Raw genomic sequence first — 19,649 nt, 5'->3', positions numbered from 1 at the left:
CTAGCCTCTTGTGAGGATAACACTGAAGATTGTGAAGCACTCAGACACTATGGTAATGGGCACCAGATAAGTACCTAAGGGTACATGTACACAGCAATAAAAAACCCGCAGCAGCACATCCCAGAGCCTGGCTAGCTGACTTAGGCGGGGGAAATGTGGGCTGCGGGGTTAAAAATAGCAGTGTAGACATTCAGGCTTGTGCTGGAGCCTGGGCTCAGAGACCCTTCCCTCATGCGGGGTTTCAAAGCCCGGGCTCCAGCCAGAGCATCTACACTGCTATTTGTAGACCCACCCGCGTGAGTCGGCAGACCTGGGCCTCGGGACTCTGTGCTGCGGGTCTCTTATTGCAGTGTCGCCCTTCCCTAAGATAAGGCGACATGGTAACCCTACTTTAAAAGCAGTTTCACTGACATAACCCCAGGGCAATTTGGATGTATTTGCTTTCCCACAATAGCCAGCGAAAAGCCACTGCCCTGCAATGGAGCATTTAATCCCCTTTACTGCGGCTCCCGTAGAAAAGCATTATTTTACGTCGTCTCGATGACAACTTAACTATTTTCTGAAAGGGCTCAGCTTTCCACTACTGCAGACTAGACTTGAGCTTTGGTTTTCAGTTGAGAAAAAAAATATGAAGGAAACATCAAACCGGAGTCCTTCGGCAATAATGCCACTGTGCTCTCTAACGCTCAGTGGATACATGTAGAAATCGAGTGTAAAAAGCAATGAGGTGACGGGCATTTCATAATGTTTTAACACACAAACCTGCGTGTTATTAAGTATGTGTGCGTGTGATTTCTTTAAGAGAAAAACCACTTACTGGACACAATAATGTTCCTAGCATGTGTTACCAACCTCTGATGTGACTTCACATCCCTGTGTCTGGAATCTTAGTCATAGGATTTAAAATAGCTCACCCCCCATCAAAAAAAAAAAAATTTGTGCAAGAGAATGTGCAGAGGATTTTATGCAGCATGTTAAACCAATGTGTCTCCTGGGTGTGAATGCAGAGTTCAAGGAGAAAAGTGAGCTAAAGTTCAGATGACAATTTATTTACACGATTAGCAAAACGCAGCATATATAAGTACATTCCGTGGCTGCCCCCTATCCGGGCTGTAATTTCTACCAGATTTTGGAATCTTTCTGCGATTTCTTATACTCCAGCCAGTGGGGCCCAGCAAGCAAAGTCACTTTATTCCTTGTGATTTATGAGACTGTTTCTTTTCACTCCAACAAAGATGCAACTGCCAGAACCACCCCACGAGCACCGAGAACAAAAATGTTACTCTCTGGTCCCACTAAAAAAGGAGGAATCTTTTCAAAGCCATTGTAAGTTACTTGTTGGCCAAAGGCTTTCTGCCTGTGCCCCAGTACGCACACACCCCAGTGAATGCAGAGCTGCACACCGGATAGCAGAGATTCCTCAGCTGTGGTCTGTGGCAAGCTGGCTGGTCACATGGCGCTGGCTCCTTCCTGGGGGTTCAGCTTCTAAATAGTTATTTGATTAGTTGATTTATATTTATACACCATTGATATCAACGTCCAGAATTCTTGCCGTGTTGGGCCCTGCCTATATGTACTAGCTAGAATAATTAACCAGCTTCCTATATTAAAGTGATACAGATTCTGCCAGTGAATTTGCTGCTGATGAAACTAAAGTCTAGCACACCAAGGTGCCAAGGGAGCCTGTCCACACGGTCCTGCCCGGGCACCTCACTCTGACCCGGCCCCTGCTGGCCCTCGAGCGTTTAGCACCGTTAAACGCTGGGTGCTGTGGCTCCTGGCTGATGAATGCCGGGTGCTAGAGTCCTCTTGTTTCTGATTGGTTGTTTTGCTGAGACGTGACGCGCCCTCATCCGTTGTCACGACAGGAGTTCGAGTCTGGACTATTATGAAATCAAGTCAAACAGCTCCCTGGAGAGGTACGACAGCATCGGCCCTCCCTTTCATTGCACATTTAAGGTAAGGCAACATTTTCAAGTGATGGGTCAAAATACTTGCCTTGTGTAGGCCCATGGATCAATCTTCAGTTAGCCAGGGCGCTGCCTGGGTGCTGGCACCCAGCACAAGGGGGACTGGCCTGGCGCACAGCGCGCCAAGATCAGGGGAGCCCTGGCTGAGCGTTGGGCCACCTCTGACAAGGCTGCGTGCTCCCAGGCAGAGCAGAGACTCAACCTCGCCATTAGTACATGGTGCCCCTTTCTGACCTGAATGGCTCCTTGCAGCTCGCCATGTCTGTCATCGCTGAAAGACGTGAGAAGCAAAGATCTGGCAGGGTAAAGCCTATAGCCTGGAGGAAGCTGTGGCTACTTCTCTCTGGAAATGAGTTCTCCCTAACCCAAGGGCCCTCCTTCACACCAGCCCTTCTGGCTCCGCGCTGCTTTTGGGGCAGATTTTCCACGTGCTGGTTTGGAAAGTCTGCTCCCCACTCGTCCCAGCATACTTCTGCTCCCCCACTCGCCAGGCTTCAGAGCCCAGCCTCCTCCACAAGCCGTAACATCGGCAGGGCTGTTTGTAGTCGTGTCAGCCCAGGGTGGGCAGCTTGCTGCCATGGGCTGTGTAGACACCTTCTGTGCTATGGTGACCGTCTGCAATGTGGGAAGAATAGCACTTCCCTACCTCTCGGGGGTGCTACAAGGACAGTCAATTAATGGTGACCAGACATCATGGTAACAGGGGCCAGATAAGGTCCTAAAAGAGAGAGATGATTCATTTTACTACCAACATACCCTCAGTAAACAACCGGTTGCCTCACCTGATAAAAAACGTAGTGTTCCAATTTAGGTCCATCTCACAACAAAAACCCACCAGTTATCCCTGAGCAAAGAGCTTACAACTGACAACTTGCTCTTTCTCACCTGGTACAAAAAGGTAATGCTCCTCGAATGCTGATTCCCTGCGTTAAAACAGTCTCTTTTCCATGTTACAGCTGCACAATCTGGGGTTCTTTCCTGTCGACGGTGTGACTATCAAAATCACGATCCCAGTAGCCACAAGAGGAGGGAATCGCCTTCTGCTGCTGACCGACTTCATTGTGGATCAGGTAGCAGTTTTGATTACTTCCACTTTTGGAATGGTTCCAGGAGCTGCCCTTTGAAATATTTCCTTTATAAAGTCTCTTACCAGCGCTACTCTGAGCTTCCCAAATGCTTAACCATTTCCACTCAGTCCATGGGGATTCACAGTAGGCAGTGAGATGAGGCTATAGACCTCCGTCCCATATATAGCCAGGGGACATACTTTCATGTGCTCTAGAAAGTTGGTAGATGCTGTTATATTCATATCCTGGTAGTGGGTAATTATTTTCCTTCTGTCAGTTCACCTTAAGTGTTAATAGTCATCTTCTCGCTTATCTGAACCCAATTATTTAACTCTTTGGCTCTTCCGTACACTCATGGACTTCTTCCTTCCACATTCCTTTGGCTGGGAAAGTGGAAAGTGGTAGCAAGCCACCGGTTTAATCCGCGCCTTGCAAGGACTAAACCTCCCACTAGCATTTAATGACTTCTTGCTGGTCTTGAAATGGTTATGTTTTGACTGGGACATCTGCTGGAACCTGAATAACCACAAAATGGTGAGAGAGTTCAGGGGCAGATCACTGGGCACCTTGTGTATAATTTTCCCTCTGCAATGGAGGATATTTCGCGCGCTCTCTACGAAAAGACAGCCTTGGCTGAGAGACAGTGTGTCAGTGGATATTTTAGCTTCAATACCTGTTTTTGTAGTCACAGCCCTGGCACGCTTGCCCTGTCACACACACCAGCACACGTGGACAGACGTGGATGTCCCAGTCGGCGGGAGGTATTACTGATATAGAACATATGCTCTTGGGAGGACACAAATTCATCTTCCACTTTGGGACTATACCTCCCACTGCCACCCCGGGATGAATTTTTGTTAGTAGAAAAGAAAAAATATTCCATGATCCTCGACAAACCTGTGAAATTGAATTCAAAGCCACTTGTGGGTCAAGCTCTCCCAAAGGGCTTACTCATAGCTGGTTCATTTCAGTGAGACTGTCTCCAGCAAGGAAACAGCTCCTGGAAATAACTCTGTGAACTAGACAGGGTTGAGGAGAGCTGTTAACCTTTTAATTAACCTTTTAATTAAAAATATATTAAACGTGTTAATTAAAAATGAATTGCTAGTAGTGAAAGCCACATGCTGTCCATTATAGCTTGGGTTTCAGATGCTCCTTCTTAACTTCTGATTTCAGGGCTAAACTTTCCATGCCTGAAGATCTGTGACATTTGGGTACCTAATGAGCTAAGAGACTTGTTCTGTGGCCACAACTGACCATGTTGTTGTTTTCAAACAGTAGCTGTCATTAGAGAATAAGTTTGTGTCCATGTTCAGATGTGAATAGATAACAGTAAAACTCTGGACTCATTGAGAGAGAGCATTTCCATGCTTTATTGCTCTCGACACGTTAGATTAGAGGAGAAGGTTTAGATAGAGAACCCAGCCTTCTGTGACACTTGTCACAGACCCATCCATGGACTCTGTATAGTGGAAGAGCAAAAATAAAACTGCCCTGAATATGGAAAGCCATGGGGTGTGTTTGTTTAGTTCCTTTGGGTCAGTTTTAACATGAATTTCTTTATGTTTAACTGAATTTCTTTTGCCCATTGAAGGAAAATACGACGTGTAATATCTGGGGAAACAACACTGATTACAGAAGGACACCTGCTGAGGAGGACCTTTCCCGTAACCTACAACTGGTATGCCATTTGCATCGGCTTTTGCCTACCCTCTTGTCTGGGCTCTGTCTCCAAGGCACTCCTGCTCTGTCTTTGCGATTGATACATGTCTCCAAAGATAGCATGACCCTTGGGCTGAATGAAAGAAAGAGCAGAAGGGAGAGGGTGATCCCGTATGCACACAAGTTCTGGGGAAGGCCTCCTGGCTGTGAGAAATGTGCACTGTGTAATTGGCCAGGGTCAGTGTCTCCATTAAGGCCAGCCATTATTCAGGAGGTCAATGTCCAGTCCACCCACAGACCTTGTCTCTCCCCTTCGGAGGCACGTGCCAAAAAACATCACATTGCTGACACAACAGTGCTCGGCTGCTGGATCAGGTGCAGTTTGTGAAAGCCGTTTTGATGGTGACAAAATGACTCTTTCCAGCGGTGTGTTTGGTTTTGGTTAGAGATGGGCTCAAACTGAAAACACCAATCTGGGTCCCAAACCTCCCACTGCCTGGAGGCTTTGGTTCAGCCCATTGCACAAATCAGAACTGTCCGCTGGCTCCATCTTGTCTTCCCCGTCACATGGGAGCTCCTCACTCTCTCCTCCTTCCAGACCCTGCATGGCTCTGACCTAGCCTACTTTCTCCTCTTTTCTGCTCTCAACTTTCTCCTCCTCCTCGTCAGCGCCCTTTTGTATCACTGCTCAGCTCCATGTAACCACTGTGGAATTAATCCATCTCCTCCTCACCTCGCTCTGTAGGGTTTGTCCACTTAGGGAAGGGATCTCGTTTGTTCTGTATTCCGTATATTGAAGGGCAAGCTGAACCTGATCCAACCCGCCTTGAAACTAGCAACATTCCCATTCGCTTCAGTGAGAGCAGGCCCAAGGCCCTTTATCAACAAATAACACAGTGTGTTTTGTACAGCACCTGGCACAGCAGGGTCCCGATCCTGAATGGGGCTGTTACCTGCACAAAATTCTCTCTTACTCAAACACTCTAGGGGCACCCACCTTTACCCAGTTTCTAGGGCTCAAGCATAACCTTCTGCGGGTTTGCAGGACCTTTTACCAGTGAAGAAGCCTTACACAGTAATATCCTTATCTTCTATTTATTAACAATTACCAAGCAGAATACACATGCTAAGAATATGCATGCTAAGCATGCAGTGCTATGCTCACCAATCCTGATCAGGCAGGTGGACTTTCCCTGTTGGCCAAGGTCATTCTCATCTGGATTCTGGTTGCTGCACGTCACGGTCGTGCAGAGGATTCTTAGCAGTTTGGATCTTAGGCTGTGTCTTGGAGGTGAGTTCTTCTTCTTCTTCTTCTTCTTCCCGGTCTTTCCCTCTTCCTTCTCTCCTGGTCTCCTTCTTGGACCCCAGTTTATATAGTGAAACTGGAATCCTGCTTAGCTATACCTGAACCAATCATTATCCTAACATTTTACTAACCAATCCTAACATAGTGTAACAAAATTCTCTAACCAGTCCTACCCCACCACCTTAATTAATGTATTATGTAACAGACAGAAACAATCAAAGAACCAGACAGAGCTCATACAGACAAACAATAGGGAAGTGGGGACCATAAAGATAAAACAATAAAAACATGAGGATTTCACAACCACAGCTATTGATAAGTGGTTTCTTGCCAGACAGGATGCTATCAAACAAAATTTTCTTTAACCATCTTAAGATCCGTTTCTTTATCTGGTGATGGTGGGGGCCATTAGGATGGGGTGTCCTTCTTAACAGCCAGATATTACATTGTTTTAATGTCTTCAGATGAAATATGAGGATGTGATTTTCTGCTTCTTAGCTAATGCCTGCTGCCCTGCTAACATGGCTGCAGACAAAGGCCTTAGGCCTCACAATATGGTGACAGGGAAACCACCTTATCCCTACAGGGCCTTTGGGGCCTGTGGCAAGACGTAGCATAAAATAATAATAATGAAATGGCAACATTCAGAGTCTGGGTCAGATTTCACTCCTCCCTCTTCCATGCACTGAATCCGAGACTGTTCAGATCCAGGATTATGGCACAAACCCAGGCTCTCAATGCTGCTGTTTGATTTCAACATTTTGGTTCTTGTTTATGACCAGAAAATATTTCTGCCTCCCTTTTTCTCCCCGAGCGTGAAACGAGCCAATCAGAGCTGGGCTGCAGTGTCTTTTCATTAGTACCAGGGGAGATATTTCTTGAATTATGCACTATCCAGAAGGAGAAGGGAAGCCTGGCCACATGTGACGGTAACATCAGCGACATGCAAACATCTGCTTTTTCAGAACCACAGTAACTCGGACGTCGTGTCCATTGACTGTCATGTGAAATTAGCATCCAATGAAGAAATCAGCTTTCACTTACGTGGCAATCTGTGGCTGGAGTCGCTGAAAGCAGTAAGTACAGCAACCGTCACTGTGCCGACACCGCCATCAAACAGAAAGAGCCTCACGGCGAAGCGTTACAGGGCAAACAGATTGGTCTTCTCCCGAGCTTTCTGCCTGTCCCAGGGAGCACAGATGATTTATTCAGCTACAATTAACCCTCCATCCTAATCTGAAATCTCCTGAGGCACCTCACCATGGAGAATGTAATACTGAGCCTTACACTGCCCGTTTCTTCTTCAAAGTGCTTTGCCATCGTTACCTAGTTAATCCAACACCTCTGTGCGGTGGGTAGAGGCTGAGGTCCAGGGCTCACCTTATGGCTGGTGTGGACTGGCCCAACTCTATGACGTTAGTAGAGATTCCCCTTCTCGCCCCAGATCTGAATTTGTCCCATAGAGACTAGGGGACACTGATGTCAATAAAGCTCTGCTGATCTACACCAGCGGCCGGTCTGGCCCAAGGCCACGTAGGGAGGCTAAGAACTCAGAGCTAGCACAGGGGTTACAGCCCAGTTCTTCCTGAGGTTCTTCCTATGCCCCACCCATCTCCGCCGTTCTGTGATGCCCACGTGCTAATATTCATTCCCCATGATGCAGCAGGTCAAGGGAGGGGACACCAGATCTCATTTGCTTCACCTTCAGCCTAGCCGCCGGGCTCATCAGCCAGGGCAACTCGGACAGCCAGATTGGTCCCTAGCCCAACATTACAGCCCCTCACGTTAACTGGCAGGGTCCAGCCTCACTGGGACGAGTCCAGGAGCCTGGGAACCTGTCTCGGGGAATGTGCACTGGGGCATGTTCTGGGGGTGGCATCGAGGCAGCTGCTCAGCATTTGGACTGTGTCTGAGGAACAGCACAACTGCCTGCAGTTGGGTCAGCAATGAGCCACAGGGCCTTGCACCGTGACATCTCCAGCAGGGGCTCATAATGACCAAAAGCTGTTGCCATCTGACGGCCATTCAGAGGCCTGTATTACATGTTTGGTGGTCTCAGGCCATATCCCAGTGGACGGTGCCCACCCCACAAGACCCACCGTCGCAGGTGTTGACATTCCCCTGCTAAGACCGAACTAGCCTCTGGCCCTTAAAGGTGGCTCCTCTAGATTCTGATGGGGCACATTGGCTGGGCTGAGGACACTTGTCCTGTCCCAGGCAGAGAGCCAGGGAGTCAGTCCCCAGGGCTCTCGTCCCAGCCCCGTACACCGGCGCCAACCCAGCCCTGCGCTGCATGGCATTCGCGCCTCTAGCAAATGGTCCCCTTCCATTGCAGCTGCCCCTTTGGGACGTCGCCTGACCTGGGCTCAGTGTTACATTCTAGTCTCACGCTGGGCCTGGTGCCGATTCTCACCATTGTTCTGTCTGTGCAGCTGAAGTTCAGATCACTGAAGCTCACGACAAATGCAGCTCTGCAGCGACAGTTTCGCAGCCCCTTCATCTTTCGGGAAGAGGACCCCAGCCGCCAGGTGAGCTGCTTTAGCTCTTGAAAAAAGAACAGGAGGACTTGTGGCACCTTAGAGACTAACAAATTTATCTGAGCATGAGCTTTCGTGAGCTAAAACCCACTTCATCGGATGCATGCAGTGGAAAATACAGTAGGAAGATAGATATATACACATATATACACTGCATGCATCCGATGAAGTGGGTTTTAGCCCACAAAAGCTTATGCTCAAATAAATTTGTTAGTCTCAAAGGTGCCACAGGTCCTCCTTGTTGTTTTTGCTGATACAGACTAACACAGCTGCTACCCTGAAACCTTTAGCTCTTGACTATACTCCCCAATGACGGGAGCACAGATATTTGCATTAGAAGGGAGGGGATGGAGAAAGCCCTAAGTGGGGCTGGACTGCATCAGGCTACCGTGGAAAAGAAATCAGAGCAACTCCAACCCAGCCAGGTGGGCAGGCTGGCCAGAGAGAGCTGGTGATTCAGAATAAGGCAGATTCAGGTGCCACCTTTCCCTACCCCTCAACCTTGGAAACCGACAGGACTCTCAGCTACCGGGCTGAAATCAGGGGAAGCTGCAGCCAGAGCTGCCATAGCCCCGGAGCTGAGACTGGCCATTGATTTCACAGGGCCCAGGGCAGACTGCCAGAGTTTTCCCATCCCCCAGATCAGCAGAGGAGGAAGCTGGGGGTGAGGCGAGTTACACACATTCCCATGCACACGCGCCCACCCTCCCTACCCCTGGCGACTGGAGAAAGGGGAGAATTAAGGTCTGTGAAAGACCCTCAGGTGCTCAGATACTGATGAGTGTCGTACAAAACAGACTAGAAAAGAAAAGAACATTGCAGCCATAGCCGAGTCCAGTGTATCTGCCGGAATCCCTCGGTTTATTTAGCCGCTTACAGGCTGCACGTGCCCTTTTATAGGTATTTTCTTTGCTTTTGTCAATTTGCACTTGAGCTGACATTTTTCAGGCACTTTGCAAATGGCTTTTGTTGGAACCAACTCCCCTCCACTCAGCTTTCCAGGCAGCAGGGCAGGCTGGGGAATCTCTGGTTGTTTCACCCTCGCAGCCGGTTTCTCTGAGTTATTTGGCCATCCCCACATTCCCGTGGAGCCCAAATGCACCAGTGTCTCTAGGACACAGCAGCTGGTGGCACAAAACAATAATGCCAAGGGGCAAAACTGGATCAAGTGCCCTGCCCCAGAAGACCCAGGGGCCTGGCAGAGGGGAAATGAGATGGCCAGCAACGGCAGGGATCAGTTCACGCGTGACACCGTGTGGGTCCATCTACGCTGCAGTCAGCAATATGATTGCAGCGCGGGCTAAACAGCAGTGAAGGCTCAGTGGCCTGGGCATCACCACTGGCTGTTCGAGGCCACCCGGATCCCTGGGCATACACGCGCATGGCTGCCGTGTCGTCACTGCTGGTTTTAGCCGTGCTCGCAAGAGTAAAGCTGTCATGGGTATGCTGGCCACAGCTGCCGTTGCCCCTTTATTGGCAGCGTAAATGTACCCGCAGAGATGGGGGGGGTGCAACAGAGGACTCCACATAGTCCAGGCGAGGCCACTTGTAGCCACTGAGACATGCAGTGTGTCCTAAAAGCGGCCCATCAGGGACTCCGGTGGGTCTCTTCCAAAAGGCAGTTCCACAGACAAGCACCCTTGGTGGAGGACGCCCGGTCCCCAGACTGGGACTGCCAGGCAGGGCAGAGGGCCCAGAGCGATGCGCAGAGGAAGCGGGGCAATGAAGTGGCCTCCAGAGAGACTGTTCTGTTAAAAGGGGCTTTACCCAAACAGCCATTGTGTGGCGGCTGGTTCATACTGGCTGAACTGCGTCTCCGGGGCTGAACGGCTGGAGAGTGTGGGAATTCCCTGATCACTAGGCTCAGGGCCTCATCCGCGGCCTTCAGCAGGTTTTGGATCAGCCCCACAGTTCCAGCAGCAGACGCCAGGCTGCAGTCCCCTGGCAGGGGAAGATCTGCCTGGAGCGGAGACATTGCTGTGCAAGCTGCCCGTGCTCCCTGTTCCCACCAGGCCCAGAGCCCCGGCAGGGCTGGTTGGGAGGCTCCGTGCCAGGCTCCCAGGAGATGGAATCACTCAGTGTCTCCTTGGCAGGAACAGGCAGTGGGGCTGGATGATCCACGCCAGCCACCAGAGGGTCCGTGTGCTCTGTCAGCCTTCAGAGCTGCCCTCCCCCGGCGGTTGGCGGCAGCAGCGTTGCCATGTGCCTGCCCATGGAGAAAACTCCAGGGTGGCCAACTCTCATGATTTCATTGCAGCTCTCGCAGCATTTGGCGGTTTTCTTAAACCTCCAGCTCCTGGAGTCCTGTGATTCCGTGAGAATCTCAGCTGTCATTGAGCAAAACCAAGTAGGTGTCAAGCCCTCATGGTCGCAGAGCAAAGCTTGAAAATGTAGCCGAAAGGGACGTGTTCGTCCAGCGCTGGAGCGTTTTCCCACGTGACCCCTTGCCCCATGGGGTTTATATGCAGACCTGTCTGAGGCAGAGCCAGACAAGCCAGACTCCTGCTCCCACTAGGTCACCGCGTTCCCCGCTGGGCCCAGAGAGAATGGAGCGCTGCTGCCCTCTGCTGGCTGCAGGCTTCATCTTCTAGCCAGTAGCCCTGCCAGCCATCCTGGGCTGCCACAGGCCCTGCAAAGGGATTAGAGAGATGTCTGTCCATCGCAGGAAACTCCATTGTTAGCCTGAGCCTCGCTGCCTACAGACACCCACATTCTAGCACCGGCAGCCAAGTGACAGCAAGAAATGTTCAGTCGTTCTTTAAAATCTAAGGCAGGTGAAAAAACTGTGTTTTATTGCATTCCGTGTCAGGCCCTGCCTGCAGCCCCCGTGTCCCGCTGAGTACCATAGTCCCCTTTCAGTAGGGCCCTAAGTAGGGCAGATACAGCCTGGCAGAGCCGTGTGCCTGTTCCCAAGCCTGAGCCTCTGTGATCCTGTTACCTCCTAACTGCTGCCTCGAAAGGGGTGGACTGAGGTGCAGGTGCAGCTGGATTTGAGATGAAGGCCTCGTCTACCCTGGGGATCCCAGCTATCTGCACCCACCCGCCAGAGTGGCTGCACCGATGCAAAGCCCTGGTCCACAGGCAAAGCTGCAATGTGCACCAGTGAACTGGACAGTGCAAGTTCTGGCTCTAGGCTAGGGGGTGGCACCAGTAAGCTAGTCTGCCAGCTGAAATCAGGGCATGTGCCAGGCGCAGAGAAGGCCTAAAAGTGGCATGCAGGGGGGCAGAATGGGGGGGTGGAGGGAAGCACTCTGCAAACCCAAGCACGTTCGTCTCACACAGCTCCCACCTCAGCAGCCCCCACCAGCTTCCGGGGAGGATGCCACAGGGTGTGGCCTGGCCACAGGCAGGGCTGTCGATGTGCTCAGCGTTGGTGCTGACGAAGGGGATTCTGATCCTATTCCTATTGCAGATAACGTTTGAAATCTCCAAGCAAGAGGAGTCCCAGATCCCGATCTGGATCATCCTAGGCAGCACGCTAGGCGGGCTCCTGCTTCTCGCGCTCCTTGTCCTGGCTCTGTGGAAGGTAAGGCCAGTTTCCAGCCAGCACTCGGGGCAGACACGCCTCGTGCGGCTGGGACAAGCTGACGCCGTTTCCCTGCACTGTCATTATTCCTTTGTCATCGACCCATCGACATGAAGGCCAGAAGGGACCATTGTGACCTCTGACCTCTAGCATGACGGACCATAGAACTTCACCCACCTCCCGCCTCCTTCTTCCCCTTGATTCCGTTTCCTTTGGTGAAGATGTTGTAGCCTCTTCCTTCTCCCCAGAGCCAGAACCCAGCCCCACCCCACCCCCTCAGGCTCTGTGCATCCCCCTGCACAGCACACTTGGGTTTGATAACTCAGGGCTGTAAACTAAAACGCCCTCCGCTGGAAGTCAAGGGACTCCTCCAGGAGGGACAAGCCTCAGATGCAACTTGAGTTCCCAATATGACCCCAAAACATCAACCAGCCTGCAACCCGCACTGCTCGGATGGCTTGGAAATGGTCACAGTCAGGCTCAATGCCCGGTGCCCTGGAAGGGAGACAAGGAAGCCCCCAGTGCCCTCCACACCACTTCCTTGTCCCCCTTCTTTCCTGTTTGTGGCGAAGGCAAAGAGAACAGCCCACTCCCTAGCCCAGCTTTAGCCTCAACTCTGGGCGCAGATTGGGTTTCTCACCTCCAACTTGAGCTTCTGGGGCTGGGAGCAGGGCCACGCAGCACCCCAGGGGAACAGGCTGAACAGCCATGTAAGAGGGACAGGGTCACGCTGTGTAAAGAGAGAGGAGCAGAGAGGCTGGTCCCTGGCTGCCAGGGATTTGAGCTGAAAAACATCATCGAACTGAGTGGCCAAATTGCAAGCAAGGCAGAAGGCAGCGCTGTCGGGGAGTGAGACCGAAACCCCCAGAGGTCAGTGCCAGCTTTGTGAGCTGTGCAGACCATTAAATACCCCCGGGCATAGTGAATTGCACTGGGAAACACACTGGACATCGGGAAGACAAAGGTCCCCTTGCCTGGCATACCCAAGAAACCGATCACATGGGATACGCCGGGGAAAGGGGACAAAGGCCCAAGGCCCCTGATGTTGTGCCCTGGAGATGAAGTCCCTTCCTGAGCCCGTGTTTAGGGATGGGTTTAAGTGTCTTCTCAGAGCTCGCACTGTGCATTGCAGTTGCTCTTCCCAGCAAATCTTTGATAAACCTACACCAAGTTTTGTCCACAACTAGGGCATGACTGAATAGATTGCACTTCCCGAGAGGGCCCCTTCTCAGGCAGGTAAGATCGCTGGTTAAACAGATGGGGTGCGGGCAGGCAGGTTTTGCTGCTCGTTGTCAAGCTGGAGTGGGAGGTTGGGGCAGGCAGAGCACATCCAGCCAAGGCTGCCCTGTCTTTGCTCCAATTTTCTGAGTATGTCAAAAATCCTGCTCCCATAAGTCTATGGCAAGACTGCCATTCATTGTAATGGGACCAGGATTTGCCTGTGTGGAACAGGGGACCCTGGCATTTACAATTTACATGTAAACATTTCAAAAGAGCAGTAATCTGGGTTTGTGGCTCGACCCATGAAAAGACATAAGATACCCAACACCACATCCTGGGAGCTCTTGCCCTTCGAGCACCTACAGCGTGCATTATTGCTTTGTCTGAAAACCTTTGAACACTTGAGGTGCTTCTTCCCCCGCCCCCGGAATACAAACCAGGGTTCACAGCAGCAGTGAATAAATGGAGATTCTTTTTCTGAAAGCTTCAGAGAAATCCTACAAGAATTTCTCACTCTCAAGCAGTGAGACTCCGACGGAGGCTCGGGAGCCGCAAGTGGCTCTTCAATGTGTCTTCTGCGGCTCTTTGCAGCACATGATATCAAAACACCGTGACTTAATTATTAACCAATCAGGAAGCTTTTACTGTGTTATTAACCAATTGTAGACAACTTGGTCAGTCATGTTGCTGTGAGAATAATCTATACAGTAAAAACTGCGTTATCCGCACTTCACCAGCCGGGAAGCTCTATTAACCGGCATTTCTGATATCGCCCACTACAAAGCTTCAGTCTCGTAACTGGGACTAGTCCGCTGCCCAGGAGGTTATGCAATTGCACATTGTGCACTTTTATGTAAACGAGGCAGAAGACAAGCAAGCTGATATCAGGGCTTTATTCAGAAAAGCAGCTTCCAGGGTGTGTCATAGGGTCATTACACAGTCAGCCCAATCTCCTACACCTGCTGCCTCTACAATAATAACCGATGTTGATAATGACGACCCTGAGGCACTGCAAGATCCTGAAGTGCCTTCTCAATCATCAAAGATTCAATTATGTTCAGTATCGTTTTAGTGTTGTGTATTTTTAGTGACCTGGGTGTATGCCACGCAGCCCATAGTGATATGTAGTGGTCTAAGATAACCTACTGGATCGAAAACTTTACCTGCGTACACCTAAGTGCTTCAAGAAACCAACCACTCTGCCGTGCAGTACCAGTACTGGATTGGTGAATACCGGAATACCGTCCTGGATCTTATACTTCATTCATTTGATTGTAGTCTAATGCTTTGAAAATTGGTATTCCCTTGGTAAAGTATAACTCTCCATTAACCGCAATATTTGATTAATTGGCACCCCTTATTCTCCCAACATGCCGGTAACAACGCTTTTCCTGTATATATTAAATGAACCAGTGAATTCACACTCCTGTGGCTCTTTTGTGTAATGTGGATCACTAATTTGGCTCCTGAATTACTGAGGTCTGGGTATCACTGCTCTAAAGGAACAGGAACGCTCAGGTGCCACACCATATCTTGTAAAAAGCACATTTACTGATCGACTAACACGTTAAAACCAAATGATGAAAAACGAAAACCTCTCTGCCACGAGTGCAGGGGACTAGATGACCTCTCAAGGTCCCTTCCAGTCCTGCCATTCTATGATTCTACTCTCTGCCATTGATACTTCTGGCATTTCAGTCACCTTGGACAGATGAATCAGTTTCCCTTCCTGCTTTTCAAACACCAGCAGGTGCTGCAATGTTTCAAGGAAATTTAAATGCGAGCCATTTGAAAAGTTTTTTGCTGAATTTTTCTTTAATGTCAAACACATTTTTGTCATGATAAAATTTTCCAAACCCTTTTTATTGCCAACAAATGTAAATGTGGGCCCTTCACTGCCTGACAATATCCCTCTAAAAGAAATGCACTTCAACATAAGCCGCTGAAGTAATGGTGGGGTTGTGTTTTTTTTTTTTTTTTTTTTGTCTTTTCTTTAATTCCTACAGCTTGGATTTTTTAAAAGTGCCAGTCGCAAGAGAGATACAGAACAGGAGCAGAATGCCAAAGTATTCGAATGAGGCTTCCCCAGCGAGAGCCTGTGAAGCTCATCTATCTATCAACGTGTTCATATTAATTTACAGCTTACGGAGTATATGTTTGTCTTGATGCCGAGGGATGTGGGTGTGGAACTCCGTTTGCATTGAGATGAGAATACACCCCTTTGTGTGACGTTATCTAAATAAAACCCATTCGGTGGCTATATACCACAGGAGCACAAGCATCAAAAGGTACTTCAAACTGGTTTTAAATAGCTCTGTTCTGCCTGGCCACAGGCAGCTATGCATATCTGAGAGAGAGAGAGAGAGAACTAAGGGCAACAACAGACTAGGGGTGGTCGTTATGATTAATTTTTTTATGCTGGGGATTGCAAGTTTAATGACATGCTACAGATCTAAGAAACAAGCAAGCCAGAGTAATTGCGAGAGCTGTGAGATTAGGGTGAAATCTCAGGAGATTTACAGTAGCTAATTTTCATGTATAAAATCCCACTGATTAATTGCACCTCCTGTTCTTGAACTTCTTAATCTGCATTAGGGATGGGATTTGAGAGACGTTCTAGCTGAAAGACGTAGAAAGTCCAGTTCCCAACTGTTAAGCTGTAGCAACAGTAAACCTGCATTTATTCTTTGTTCATTGAAATGGCCTCACACACTGTGGGTAGTGAGTGTTCCAAAATAGTTTGAGGGAATGGACCTTGTGCAGAGCACTCTTTTGAGGCTGCTACTGCTACTAAACAATACTTTTGAGATACCTCATATTAAAGGTTAACATTTGGATTATTCAAACGGGGCGGACTTGTCAGTAAAATGCCACATGTGAATTCCCCACCTGCATGATTTGCCTGAGGAAATAAGATTTCTCCAGTGAGGAAGAAAGAGACGAAAAATCCTATCCAAATAGTGAACAGATACATTGAACAAGTTACACATTTGTTAAATTCATGTTGTGCATCAAAATTTAATAATGCAGGGTTCAGTGGAGCTCCCACTGAAGCAAAGCGGAGCTGGCTCAGGCCATTATAAAGCCACAGATCCCCAAGTGTTTTACATTTTCTGAGTGGAGCAGTTTAACGGAGAGATTTTAATTTGCTTTCTTTTTAATGCACTGAAAACAGTTAATAGCAAATTAAAGCACCTTAATGCAAAACTTCAGTGTCCAGCTGTATATACTTATTCTGAAAATATTTACCTGTTTAAACACAAAAAAACATCAAAAAACCAGTTTGAAGTGTTTTCTACAAACTGTGCAATTTCAAAGAGAAAACGTGCAACAGGAATCGGAATGTGTATTATAATTGTATATACTTTGTGTAATGCAGAGATGATCAGTGCTGTTTGACAAAAATCTTTTCTTTTGCATAATATAATTATTTATGCTAATATTAACTTTATGATTGAAAAGAAAGAAAGCAGATGCCCACCCGATGTGTAATAAAGTCTGTTAAATACTGTTTTAGTATTTTTTAAGGTTTAAAAATTCATAGTTTCAACTACCATTCTGTGCTAACCCATTTTCACCAATTATCATCTAGAATTGGACTGAATTGTTCACGTGCCTTTAGCATAGAGTGGAAAGCGGGACTATGATTATACTAGTTCTGCCTTTATTTATTTTTAAAAGCCTTCTTTTAAAGGGACACTGTCAGGTTGAAAAAACTAAATGTTTACGCTTGCAGCATGAGTAGGGTGACCAGATGTCCCACTTTTAAAGGGACCGTCCCATTTGGGGGGACTTTTTCTTATATAGTCTATTATCTTCCCACCCCCATCCCATTTTTTCACAGTTGCTATCTGGTCATCCTAAGCATGAGTATCCCATTGTGGGCCCATCCATACACATGTTGCAGGATCAGATCCTTTGGGCCTTATCGTTGTGTTAAAACTTTAGGTTATTTAAACTGAAAAACAAATCTAATTGACTTTTCTTGCGTTTTGCATTTCTCAGCTTGAGCAAGGGAAAGTCTAGTCAGTTTCATTATTTCTAGTCATTTTTACTTTCATGTTCTCCTGCACTAGCCCAAGCCTGTAATGGGGATGCAACTGCTTCAGGGAGTTGTGTATTTACGTCTGTTTCCACTGGTGATTTTAAACAAAGAATGGGACTAGCTATGTTAGTTTTAGGCTTTGTGAATGATTAGCATGGGGGTGCCTGTTTTACAAAACTGAATGGAGATTTTTGACCTGACATTGTCCCTTGAATTCAATATTAGATTGGGAATAGCAAATGTTTCCCATCACAAGAATGAATTTTCTTATTGAGCTGCCTTAACTAAAATATTGGCCATTGTACATCGTTTTTTTTTTTCCCCTTCTCTGAGTAATCAATTTTCAGAAATCTTGCAAAATAATCATGTTGAAAGTATTTAAATGGAAGGCTGTGTAAAGAACATTGAAGTCATCACTTCATCCTCACACGACCTCTCTCTTTGACCAACATCAAAACCAACCAAAAAAACCAACCCCAACAAACAAACAAACCAGTAGCTTGTTCATTTCAGATGTTGGTGACGAGAAAATTAATTTTCTTTTTCAAATCCAAAACTTTAGCTTATCATTAGCATTTCCCCCATATTTTAAATAACGTCAATCTACACGAAATAGAAAATACCTCTAGGTCAAAATTCACTGGGGCCTGATTTTGCACCATTGAAGTCAATTGGCACTTTGCCACTTCGTTCGGTGGGCACAGAATAAGATCAATAGTGAATAAGCAACAGTGTAAACAGAATACCCAGTATTGCTGTGGGTTGGGGTCTTTCCACTGGCAACCAAACGGATGAAACGTCGCGACTTCGTATTAATTCTGTTCCTTAAAACAAAAGAAAATGATCGTCCGATCAGTTCTTGCGTATACTATACTAATAATGGGAAAATAAAAGCTTTTCTGATGTATTCCACCAGTCTCATAAAGAACAAAAAGAAGTGCTACCATCTTCTTTGGGATTGCAAGATGTCTGGCCAGTGCCTCATTCTAATGAGCTGCATCTGAAGTTCACATTGCTCGTGTATATAGGAAAAGTTTCGCTGGCAAGTGCTAGTTACATGGTTAGCAAGTTTCCAATTTGATGAACATGCTTTGCCAAAACTTGCCACTGCTGTAAAATATGCAAACAATGTGCTTGTACACAGGGTATGTAAATATGCTTTGAAATGTGCAGCTCTACTTTGTAACACTGAACTGCTGGGAAATACAATTTGAAGAGTTGTGTACATGGTCTTAATGTTCAGCTTTGACTATTTATTTTTTCACATTTTCTTCTGTCGTGGTGCTGCTGAAATCAACTCAGCAAGAATTGGGCTGTCCCTGCAATGTTAGCAAATAGAATTTGGTTTCACGCCGCACCTTTCGTTCTCAAGGTGTCTCAGAAGCGCATGGAATGAAGTTACTGTTCAGAGACCAGTGGTGGAGACAAGCATAGTGATGAATGAAGCAACAGCTCATAACCTTTGTACGCCAAGGCCCCAGTTCTCTGGTCTGTTTGAGCAGGCACACAGAAGGGGCATCGAAAGGGCTTGGGTGTTTTTTTGCATTGTCCTCAGGGTATGTTAGAGCAGCCTTAATGCTGCTCTAACCTAGTTTTGAGTGCAGAGGCACCCAGGGGGCTGGTGCGTCAGCTCAGAGTACCTGGAGCACAAGGCCGTTCCAGCAGTGCACCTCGCCACGAAAGCCCCTTTGCTAACGGGGGCGATCTGCTGCTTTTACGGCCTTTTTAAGCTATTCGAGCAGCATGAATGGGCTAGAGGGCAAGTGCATAGGGCCCTTGCAGCCTGTTTTACAAAGGGTTAGGAATGGTGGCCAAGTTCAGCGGGACCCACGCCAAAAAAGTGTAGCCCCAGCTCCAAACTGGTGCCCTCTTTTCTGTTTAATTCTACGCGCCTTTTTTGTTTGGTTAAAAACGGCCATACAGAGTCAGACTAATGGTCCATCTAGCCCAGTGTCTTGTGTGCCGACAGCAGTCACTGGGTGACCCTTGGTTCTTGTGTTATGTGACGGAGTAAATAACACTTCCTTAGCCACTTTCTCAATGCCAGATGGTTATTTAAAGCTGCTGCACACCAAGGTCACCGTTAGCGTTTAAACTGTTAGCTTTTCTCTTAAAACCCAAGCCAGCAAATGCTGAAGCTCAATGCAAATGCACAGTGTACCCCAGCGGTAGTAAGCAGCAGGCCGTTGGAGAGGTGATGGCAGGCTTTTCAAGCACAGCTCCCTACCCCTCCTCCCCCCCCGCACCCCTTGCTGCCTGGCTATTGTGCCCACTTTGGTTCTGACTCTCCAGCACTGAGCTGGGTGCGTGCCGGG

At 48.0% G+C, this 19,649-nt stretch overlaps 1 protein-coding gene across 1 annotated transcript in view; it reads left to right on the top strand.

The window, feature by feature from the left end:
- Positions 1–18,559, top strand: part of ITGA11 (integrin subunit alpha 11) — a 152,668-nt gene extending 134,109 nt beyond the window's left edge. Inside the window, exons 24-30 of the mRNA XM_084640476.1 lie at positions 1,869–1,959; positions 2,927–3,040; positions 4,632–4,718; positions 6,971–7,081; positions 8,438–8,533; positions 11,955–12,068; positions 15,296–18,559. Of these exons, the coding sequence (XP_084496602.1) occupies positions 1,869–1,959; positions 2,927–3,040; positions 4,632–4,718; positions 6,971–7,081; positions 8,438–8,533; positions 11,955–12,068; positions 15,296–15,367 (685 nt within the window). The 3' untranslated portion in view covers positions 15,368–18,559. The remainder of the gene's footprint in view (positions 1–1,868; positions 1,960–2,926; positions 3,041–4,631; positions 4,719–6,970; positions 7,082–8,437; positions 8,534–11,954; positions 12,069–15,295) is intronic.
- Positions 18,560–19,649: the final 1,090 nt, after the last annotated feature.

Source organism: Lepidochelys olivacea, assembly GCF_965140295.1.
Source record: "Lepidochelys olivacea isolate rLepOli2 genome assembly, chromosome: 10".
In the NCBI taxonomy this organism is placed as follows: domain Eukaryota; kingdom Metazoa; phylum Chordata; order Testudines; family Cheloniidae; genus Lepidochelys; species Lepidochelys olivacea.
This window is presented reverse-complemented; position numbering and strand designations above follow the sequence as displayed.